At 39.9% G+C, this 11,251-nt stretch overlaps 1 protein-coding gene across 1 annotated transcript in view; it reads right to left on the bottom strand.

The window, feature by feature from the left end:
- The window catches only part of pdlim4 (PDZ and LIM domain 4), a 47,814-nt gene that overhangs the window by 19,416 nt on the left and 17,147 nt on the right, over nucleotides 1–11,251 (bottom strand). The window contains exon 3 of the mRNA XM_085421083.1: nucleotides 7,229–7,310. Coding sequence (XP_085277209.1) covers nucleotides 7,229–7,310 — 82 coding nt within the window. The remainder of the gene's footprint in view (nucleotides 1–7,228; nucleotides 7,311–11,251) is intronic.

Raw genomic sequence — 11,251 nt, 5'->3', positions numbered from 1 at the left:
AATGACCTCAATATAAAAGCTACGTACTTATCCTGATATCAGTTTGAGGCCTTGAAAAAGCAGCAGAAAATTGAAAAACTAAAAATAAACACACACAGGTACGTTGCTCTATTCCCTGACAACGTTGATACAGTTTCAATTTTCTAAATATGAATGAGCCCAGACTCCTGCAGTCTCTCTGGACCATAAGCAAAGAGGGCTTAACGACTTCACTCCCTCAATATGATGGCAGCCAAGCGGGGCAGGAAAGGCTCCATTAAGAAAACCTGGAGGCTGATTTGACATTTCTGGGGATGACTGGTTGATTAGTGAACACAAACAACCAAATAGGTGGGGTCACAGGTCTGACATCTAAAATGCCTGTAGAGCTGCTAAAATGACTTTCTCTTAATGCTTTACTGGTCTGCTGATCTGAGTTTTTCCCGACAGGGGATCAAGTAAAACCTGACCCATTCAACATGCTTTGGTAACTCATGAGAATAGCTGAAATCAAGTAATAACTCCATGTTGTTAAAACACAATCAGAATGTTTATGCGGTAAATGCCAATCTACTTTGTGTTAACAAAATATATCAATCTAGTAGCTCACCATCTGTTTTACCGGAGTACAAATGTGAAGAGTTTAACATTTAAACTATATTTGGGTTTTTAAAAAGGCAAATTGTTCTTAATGCTTCTTAATTGGAGAACAGTAGCCTTGTGCCATTCATTAGAAAAAAAAAAATATTCATATACTTTTGTTTTAAGAGTAAAATCAGATCCAAACCAAGAAGGAATTAGTCATGCAAGGTCTCTATCTGTCAGCCACTGTTAATGTTAACTTGGAGACTTCAATTTCAGCAGCCAGCTCCTGGGCTGAGACTGGAAGCTCGAGTGACGTGTGATCCAGACCTCTCAGCTTCCGCATTGTGGAGCCTCATTCTTTCCACAGGGCCACAGCACTCAGCCACAATAGCCATCGCTATAATAATAGGCCAGTTGCCATGAATGGCATTTACATACTGCCCTGCCAAATAATACTGTTAGACGAACATTGAGTGCGAGCCATTCCCACCTACTTGAAGCTGCCACTGTGTAATTTAAGGCATGGAATTTTGAAAACCCAAAATGTCAGTAACCCATGGTATTGCATTACTCCTCCACTAAACCATTCCAACAGTAAAACTGGCAATCAAGTGCTAAAATTCAGACGTACGGTTAGATAACCATTTACAAGAGGCATTTTTTCTTTTGGAAAAGGTGATTGAATTTTTGTATGTAAATCTGTTATTATATTGCTTTTACATCAAATTTGGCTTCATTAATTATCTTACTTGCCATCAAATCAAATTGTCTTCAGTTCAGTTGGATTAAAAGTAAAGCTGGGCTTGAGCCAGACAATAAATACCTGCACTACTGAAGATACATTGGATATTGGATGGACTGTTTACTCTGAATTCAGGTGTTTTTAGTCCAATTGCCACAGGTGGACAAAATAAAGTCTCCAGCTACGCAGTCTCCCTGTACAAACACATGTGAAATATGGGTCGTTCTTAAGAGGTCGCTGATTTTAAGCGGATGCCATCATTGCAACCAGTTTGTGAAATTTCTTCTCTCCTAGATATTTCATGATCAGCTGTAAATGGTACCATTGCAAAGTGGAAGCATTTAGCAACCACAGCAACTCAGCCACGAAATGGCAGCCCACATAAAGTTACAGAGCGTGGTCACCAAGTGCTGAGACAGATGGTGCATAAAAGTCGCCAACTCTCCGCTGACTCATAAACTGCAGGGTTCAAAATCTCCTCTGGCATTAACATCAGCACCAACACCATGCTTCAGGAGCTTCATGGTACAGGTTTCCATGGTCGAGCACCTCCTCTGGCTGCAATGTGTGGCAATATTTATTTTAGATTTATAGTGGGGGTTTTTTGTCTTTATTTAATAGTTCAGGAGTGAAGACTAGACAGGAGGCTGGACTCAAACCTAAGTGCTCAATTTTAGCCACAGGGCATATAGGTGCCTGCTCAAACAGTGAGCTAAATTGGTGCCCTGTACCTGAGTACTTCTGTACTCAATATTGTACATGAAGAAGAAATAATCAAAGTGGTTCTGGGCTATCAAGATCTGGGGCAGGAAATAATGTTAATTAGAGATTTATGGGTTTCTGACAAGAAAAAAAGATGCTATAAGACATCTTGGCTAAAGTGCTGGTAGGCTTTTGATAGTGAGGGTATAGGGTATAAAATATCTGGCACTTGGTTAGCTTTTAGAATTGAAGAAGCCTCTTGGATGAGAAGTGAAATATTGTAAAGCACTTAAGACTACCTTGACATGGAGGACTGAGATTCTTCTGGCACCTTGAAGATGAATTAAAAAGGTATTTTTTTATTACTTTTTCCATGTATGGAGCTTGATTTGTATCCAGATTATTATATTAATCCTTTTGTTTTGCATGAAATTTGGAAGTTGTGCCAAATATCTGATTATAGTTCACTAACCTTCCCAGAACTGTACAGTAAAAGCTTAGGTAAAAACTGGTTGTCATAGTTACTCGTGTTATTTCTTCTGTTATGACAGTTACCTCATCACTGCTTTATCTTTCTCTCCACTCTTTATCACAATCATTTCTATTTCAGGAAGTTGTGTATGGTATCCGGTAGTTTGTAGACACTCTTGCAAAGACATGAGCACTCCCTGGAAACACTCCCCTGTCCCACTGAAACTAGTAAAAGAAACCCTCCAAAAGTCCCAAAACAGTCCCATCATACAACAGTATTAAGTCATATGCTTGCTTAGCGCATATCCAAAAATACATCATTTGCACACCGACTTTTATGACAATCTCCCGTGTTCCCAAGGTGAAAGGAAACACTTCATTCCTTCCATGTGTCACTTCCTGCTCAGCAGAAAATTCCCACTGGTGGGACTGGAATTTCCAACAAAGCCAGTTGGTCAAGGAGTTCATGAATGAAAAGGAAAATGTTCAATTTCAAAAGGCCTGAAGGATGCCATCACTGGATTTGGTGAACTTAACTGGGTTAAAGTTATAGCGCTTCTTTTGAAACATTCTTAGTTAACTGAGGCATGTGGTGATTTTTCTTTCTTTTTTTTTATTACAATATGTGAGCCTAAGTGTTCTTCTTTGGTTTCATTTTTCACCCCAAAACATACTGCTTCAGCATAAAATATGCTGCAAGTTAAGTGTCATGCTGTAAGGTAGGTTTTGAATGATGGATTCACTGCTTCAAGCCTTAAGCAACACAATCTGAAACAGTGACTTTCAGCTTGCTGTCCACACTAGCTCAAGCATCACGTCACAGAAGCTGGATCTGTCAGGACAGAAAGCGTGGTATATACACTGTTTCTAAAGTATCTTGTGAACAATCAGCAATGTCACGTGGGCAAACTGAATCAGAATACAGAAAGAAGGAAACAAAGAAAGAGTGAGTTCTTTATGTGACTCTAGGGAGTGGATGTTTCCTCTTGTAAAGCACAGAAGGTTCCACCTGAGCGTGACAATAACGTGGCCCTCACTTGGAGGTTTCCAGCTGTCCGCGTTTACTTCATAAAATGAGATGCCAGAGAACATTTTTAGACTTCAGTAAGGAAGAAAAGAAGGACTGGAAAAGATGTAAAGAGAGATGGAGAGAAGAGATAAAGAGAGAGAAAAAGCAGCATGAGGAAGACAGATTTGCCGCTCTCATATTACCCTCACGCAAAGCCCTCCTGTCATTCATGTCTGTGTTTGTAGAAATTCCTGTAGCTGTTGGTTCCTCTCACTCCAACTTCGTATTTTCTTATTTTAATCATAGCAAGACCTGAGCTAATAGCCACACTGTTAAAAGGTTGCCATAGAGTTCTACCTGTGGTGCTGAAAACATGAAATTTGATCCGTCTATGAATTTAAATGTACAACAAGCCACAATCTCTGGTTAGTTTTTCAGATATACAAAATAACAGAATGTAGACACAAGGACAATATGGACCTAATGCTTTTCTAAGATATCTTAAAGCCTCAGGTGGTAGAGCAGGTCATCCACTGATCGGAAGGTTGGTGGTTCGATTCCTGGCTTCCCCTAGTCTACATGCCAAATATCCTTGGGCAAGATACTAACCCCAAATTGCTCTCCGATGCATCCATCGGAGTATGAATGTGTGTGAATGTTAGCTATGAAGCACTTAGAAAGATGTGCTGTGTGAATGGGTGAATGCACAAGTTGTGTAAAGCGCTTTGAGTGCTCAGATGAGTAGAAAAGCGCTATATAAGAACTAGAGATGGACCGATCCGATATTACGTATCGGTATCGGTCCGATACTGACCTAAATTACTGGATCGGAGAAAAATAAAAAATGTAATCCGATCCATTAAATATCACGAAAGCACCTCGCAAAACTTGCAACACGCCGTAACTCACCTCAGAACGTTAGCAGTCGGAGCAGTATGCATCACGTGATAGAGCAGCTGTGGCATGCCGGACCTGTCGGTGGTCTGGATAGCATGTGGAGCTTCGCTAGCAACCTGGCATTTCATCTCCGACAAAGTTATCCCCGAGAGAAGTAAAGCAAGTGTGTAAGTCCATCTCTGAATGTTTGTAAAGCATTCCCACGTTAAGCTTAACAAGCGACTGCCTCTCGCTCTCCGGCTGCTACTTCAATCGTGAAACTGCTTAAATGATCAGCTGATCGGCTTTTCTGTCGCGAGTCCGTCTCTCTTGTTTGTTTTTGGCCCACTTTGCACCAGAAAGAGGAAACCAGCGGCTGAACAACAGCAGAACGTTTAAGCTTGATAAGCTGTTGTTAGAATTTATTTAATATTTCTTTCTACACCAGGATCTTTTTCTACGTAGCTGACGCTGGTAACTGTGCAGGGGCGGATCTAGCAAAGTTTAGCCAGGGGGGCCGATAGGGCATGAACAGGGAAAAGGGGGCACAAAGACATACTTTTCTTTCTTATTCTCATTTAAAATGTCGAGCTTTTAATAAATAATTATCTGACACCCAAAGTTTTAATTTGATGTAAAATGAATAGAAGTCAATTACTGTATATAGTGACTATTAAGTCTAATATATACCCTAGTAAGCTATAGTACTTTTTACTTTGGGAAGGTACCATCTGTGCAGTCTGCAATTTTGTTGAAGAAAGATGTTGAATCTATTTAATATTTCTTGAAAAATAATTGATTTCTGTGCATTTTTTTTCACACTGCATCAAATTAAGGTTGATTACGTCGATTAAGCATCATGAGGTGGCGCGTGAGGGGTGGTTCCTTATTTTTTATTTATGTTTGTTGTTGCTGGGAGTTGGAACCCTATTAGTTAGGTTGCTTAATATTTACGCTAAGTACTCTTTAAAATACCAGAATAGGGAGGATGGTGTAGGTCTAAGTTTATTAGATTGATCAGTATTGCTGAACTATGAAATATTTTTTTTGTATACAGGTATAACAGAATAGCTTTAGTGTAGTTGTTGTTTTAAACTTGAGTATGAACTTGCAGACTTGCAAAATGCAGCAAGATATTTTAAAAAACAGTTTTGTTGATTAAAAAACACTATATCGGATTCATATCGGTATCGGCAGATATCCAAATTTATGATATCGGTATCGGACATAAAAAAGTGGTATCGTGCCATCTCTAATAAGAACCAGTCCATTTACCATATTAGGCTGTGCTTTCAAACATCAGCCAACTTTTTCTGAAGCCAGTATGACTTGCTCTGATTCAGCTGGATGACTTCTTTCCTTTGCAGTATCAAGTATTGCAGCATCATTTTTCCATGTGGGAGTTTTCTTTTTGAACTTTTGTATCCTGCATGGGAGTGCTTTGATTCAGTATGGAGTTTTTATTTGGTTAGTTTAAGGCATTAAAACTACTTGCTTGAGTTGAATATAATGGTTTGGATTAAAAGCTATGACACTTTGAGTAGGAGGGTGCGCTCCAACGTGATGTCAGGGAGGTTCTGACTAACACCATACATATAAAACCTTCTGAGTTGCCTTATCTCAGATCTTTCAAGATGGATGGAATTAAAGTGGAAAATTGTTCTTTGGTGACAAATTAAAATCAACAATTAAAATGTTAGAAAAATTAGCGTATCAGTGCAGTTTCTAAAGCCTCATTCATGATAGTATGGAGGTGCATGATCACATTTGTGAAAGCACATATGGCATAGGGCAACATGCCCTGCCATTCAGGCAACATCTTCAAGGAAAGACTGCTTATTTGAGCAAGAGAATGCCAAACCAAATTCTGGGTGTATTCCAACAATGTGGCTCATTAGTAAAACAGTCTGGGCGTTTCATTGGCCCGCCTGCAGTCCAGAACGGTCACTCACCGAAAACATTTAACACATTAGGAAATGTAACTGAGAAATTATTTAATTCGATTTTAGGTTAGACTTACCAAGCAAACCAGCCTTTTGGAAAGTCTATTTCCAATAAACTATCAAAATCCTAGATAAAGAAATTAGAATAGAACCAAAACCCAAGCTGATAAATTGCATCCGTAACTACTGGCTCTTACCCAAAAAAAACAACACTTTTTTTGTAATAAACGAGACACTCCATCATGAGGGGGCAGATAGATTTCACTTCGGCTCTTTGTATGCCTGTCCCACCCTTTTAAGCACAGATATGCTGCCACAACAAGGGCTGAGACAGATCAATCGCAACTCCATAAATACAACAACACAATACTTGACGAATGGACATCTCTCACATATCCGAAGCACAATATTCCCATTGTCTGTCTGCCTCAGTCACACAATATCCATACTCACAGCTTATGTGCGCACACACTCACACACCTCCTGTTTCCTCCATGCTCAGAAACCTGCTAGCCTGCCAGCAATGGAAAACTTGGAAAAGATCATCTGCTAGAGTTCATCATGCCTTGAATGTCCTTTTGGCAGCTCATACATTTGGAGAACAATCAAGATACTATTTCAAAACTATTCCAGTGAACAGTGGGATGCATTATCTCATTTATAATCATGTGAATGATAGCACACATGCAATTTCAAGATTGATTGTTGTGCCTGTTTCCATGGATTCTGTCACTGAGGAGAATTGCGTCTCACACCCAGGAAACTGTACTTCAAAGTCATGATGCAGTTATAGCCATCGCTCTGGTTGGCAGCATGACAAATTCAACGAGAAACCTGACCGCATCCCACCTCATGTGAATTCAAATCTTAAGAAATGCATGCGACTTGTGCTTGGGGAAATCCACTGTAAACAGTGGTTACCTGTGAGTCGGGCTCCATGTAAGGGCTTGTCTTGCCATCTTCACTAACTGTTGGTGACCACACTCCGTCTCCCGATCCTGATCTGAAAGACAATACCCATGAGAGAGAGAAAAAAAAGAGAGTCTCAGATAAATCCAATGCCATCTGACACCCAAGCTGAAGCAATGATTTCTGCTGAGAGTATGGATTTTTCTTTGCTGACATCTTTTTATTTTTTCCCCCAAGGAACCTATAAAGTATTTGTGAATGTCTGAAAATGAACCCAGAAAAATGAAAGTAGTCTGTATGCTCTAATCGTTTTAGAACTGATGTAAACTGGGAAAGATGTCAGCTTTAGGATCACGCAAAATCCCATAACTGTTACTGAATATTAGCAGTGCAAGATGCCTCTGTGCCAAAACACTCACAGTACTCAAGGTAAAGTCTGGGCATGAACATGCATGTATATGTGGATTTTTATGTATAGTTGGCAGCTTTCACATTTTTAATGGGATGAAGCTACTTTCCTCCCACTGATACCAAGATAATGTCATCATCATTATATCATAAATCCACTGTTTGAACTATCACTAGAAGAGCACATTGTATCTTGGGCTGTGGATTTGTCATAAGTAGCGATAGCTGAATTACTGGAATCTGAGGCTTACCCCTCTCATGTTTAGATTGTCAGTAATTGACTCCAGTTGCATATTCTTACATAAAAGTAAAAGGACTTACAGTCTGACAGCAATGATAAAACACATTACTTATAGCACTGCTGAATGAGCCTCTATGAAAGCACACGGTAAGCAGGGGCACAGAGCAATTTTTCTTTTTTTGAAAGACCCAAAATAAAATACCCTGGTGAAAATAAGGGCGTGTAACTTATCTTTCCAGCTGATAAACTGGTGCTATTCATTTCCAACGGCATTAGTAATGGTTCACTAGGAATGCTATTTAACTTTCAAGTTTCACATTCAACTAGAGGAAGTTTTCCGGTCACATAAAAGAATCAAGGGGAATTCTTTGGTTCATCTGGCTTTTGTTGCTATAGTGTTGGCCGTCAAGTGGGAAAACACCCGGACATGACGCTGAAGGACAGCAGTGTGTGTGTGTGTGTGTGTGCTTTTCTTCACTTTCCTATTCATCTGCAAAGACATAAAAACCATTAACAGAAGTAGTGCGAGTGCATGAATGCATTGTTGACCCCCACATGGGGGAGGGTTGACGTCTAAAGAGGTGAGGTCATTGGGCTGGCAGCTGGCACATCAATGTATGAGCTGAGCCAGTGCTTCAGATATGAACCATGGAGGTGTTGCTATCAAGGACGCTCTTATAAGGCGCCGAGTGTCTGCAGATGGACAAGCGCTACTGCGTAGGATGAACCCTGCACCCCCCTCCTCCGCCAATTCCTCCACGTTTCAGAAATTGAAAGCCTTCATGTATCCAGAATGTTTGGTTGCGATGGCTACCATACAAACACCCTATTGAAAGGAGTTCAGTCTGAAGTGGCCCATTTAAATTGGTATTTGGTGAAAACCAAAGACAAGGAATTTACCGAACATCCATCTTAACAGTTTTGAATGCAGAGGCGTAAGTGGAAAGTATGAGAGGCAGACAGTGGTCATTATACTAGGAGGTCACTCTGAAGAGGGATGTCAAAATCATGTAACCATCTAGTTAAAAAATATGCACTGCACTTGAAACAAAACTGTGCCACAGCTGTCGTTTTGTTGTCTGGAAACAATTTTGGCAATGTCAAATGCAACATAATGTATGTTATGTAATATAAAAAAAAATAGCCACACAATCTGTTGCAAACAAGTGTGATGTGATGAGGACACCCAGATTACCCAGGGCCATGAGGATCCTACATCCAAAAAACTTCTGCTAAACATTCATTAATTAGTCGATTGTCTCTCTAACTCTAACTTTCCACTTGATTGTGCGCATGCGTCTGTCTGATCCAGGCCTGGATAGTAAAATGTGTCTGGAAATATTCTTTGAAATAAACTCATCGTCACAACAGCACCATGATGTCAAAGCATAGGGGTGAATACTCCTACCTCTAATATATCAACTTCAATACAAAGGCAAAGAATTTTTAGATCCCATGGATTTATTTTCATAGGATTAGAATTTAAAAAGAAAACATGAAACCCATGAAATCCCCCTAAAAATGAAGATTTAGATGTTAGATAAAAATTCATGATAAAAAGAGATAAAAGTGAAAGAGAAAAAAAATGAAAGAAAGGCGGAAATGGAAACACACAGAAACCAGAAAAAAAAAAGTCATCACAATGATTTTCCTATTCTTTCCTATGATCATATTTTCCCTTGCCTGACCTCCCCCTGCCAGGTTTAATTTCCTGATTGGAGAGATCTGGATCTTGGAACAGCAGATGAGTTTACTTTGGCTGCACATGACCACAATGTTCAAAAAGGAGCATGGGGCAGACGGCTGCAAACCCTCAAATTAAGACAAGGCTGATAACTGATCATTTCAGGGTTCACTTAGAGTCTTACTCCATTATCAAAGCCATCTGAAAAAGGACAATTTTAAGTTGTTTTGGTCATCACTGGACCTGCCCGTATGTCCTTTTTCTGTGCAAGGACTTAAGTGGGGGTTGTTTCTGTAGCATTTAAGACGAGGCAATAACTGTCTAAAGTGCAGCTTTAGAGGTCTCATTGGCAGATCTCAAAGGGACACTTCAAAAAAATCTCCATCTGTGCGCCGACAAGATCAATGGAAGAGAGGGAAAGGGAGGAACAATCGTCCCTTCGACCTCTTGTGCAACACAGTCTCCCAAACTCCACTGATGTTACAGTTGTAACCACAAAAAAGGAGACCTTTGGAGAGTGTGAGAGGAATGATGAGATGAAGAAACAGGAGAAAACAGCCCTGGTAGTGGAGGGGTGTAGACAAGTTGGTTCCTTTGGAGGTTTCTTTTTGTTTTTGTCCCTGCTGGAGTCCTGTGCTTCTTTGGTCCCATGCAGCCTTGTGCATAATTCTTCATCTGTGAATCACGGGTCATTAAGTCAAAGTGAGAAGCAAGAGGCAAATTCTACACCAAAGGGACCTCACTCTCTGTCTTTTCTCTGCCTGATTTCTCTGTTTGAATTCAAATACTCTTTCTTGTTTTGGTTTTACTCTTCAGATCATGATCAGAATTACATATATATATACACATCTAATTGCATCTGTAGGGCTGAGATATGCACTCATACTACATGCGTTACCCATCTTATTCCCCTAATCATAGCCTTATATGACACCATTGCATGTCTAACCACATCCAAAAGCATCAAAGCATGAGTGGAAGTCATTGATGGTGCATGTCTAGTGTGCCTGTAAGCTTTTAAAAACCCAGTAAGTGAATCCTGGACCTATTTAATCAACCATCACTCGCTACAACTCTTTTTCTGACAAGTGTATGCGAACCAAAGTATTGACAAGATTTAAAAAAAAAAACCTTTGTAACTTGGCCCTGGAATTTTCTGCAGCTATGTCAATAAAAAGAAGATCAACATAATGTATTTATGATTCTCTGTATAAAGTATTTTCTCAGTAACCAGGATATTTTTCTTTCAGCTGGTGCTGCAACTTTTCTGTCACAAGTGAAACTGAATTGACCACAATTGTTGGAAGTGGAAGCCAAACCCCAGAGATGAACGAGCTGAAACTATATACACATTTGGAAATGCTGCTTTTATGTTATTTGGAAGAACTGACTTTTAAAGGTCTAAACCATCAGTGGTGCAACTTTTCTTTGCACCCGGACCCATTTCTAACACTGACAGTTCAAAATAAGTGCAACAGGCCATATATATTTCAGATGTTTTACAATAGCAAAACAAGAATTACACGTGCAGCCCAGGAATCATGACTCATTTTTCAGCACATTTAACTTGCCATCCCAGCATGACTCTTTCCGAATAGCCTGACCAATAGTGGAAAACACAAATCCCAACCACCATCATCTGTCTCCCAGGCATCTGAAGAGAAAGTGTTCTCTCCAATAAGCTCTGGCAAAAAGAGGGAAA

This window comes from Rhamphochromis longiceps, linkage group LG10 (genome assembly GCF_057381845.1).
Source record: "Rhamphochromis longiceps isolate RC_006_pf linkage group LG10, R_longiceps_female_GT1.1, whole genome shotgun sequence".
Taxonomy (NCBI): domain Eukaryota; kingdom Metazoa; phylum Chordata; class Actinopteri; order Cichliformes; family Cichlidae; genus Rhamphochromis; species Rhamphochromis longiceps.
The sequence above is the reverse complement of the archived record's forward strand: the minus strand, read 5'-3'. Positions and strand labels throughout refer to the sequence as shown.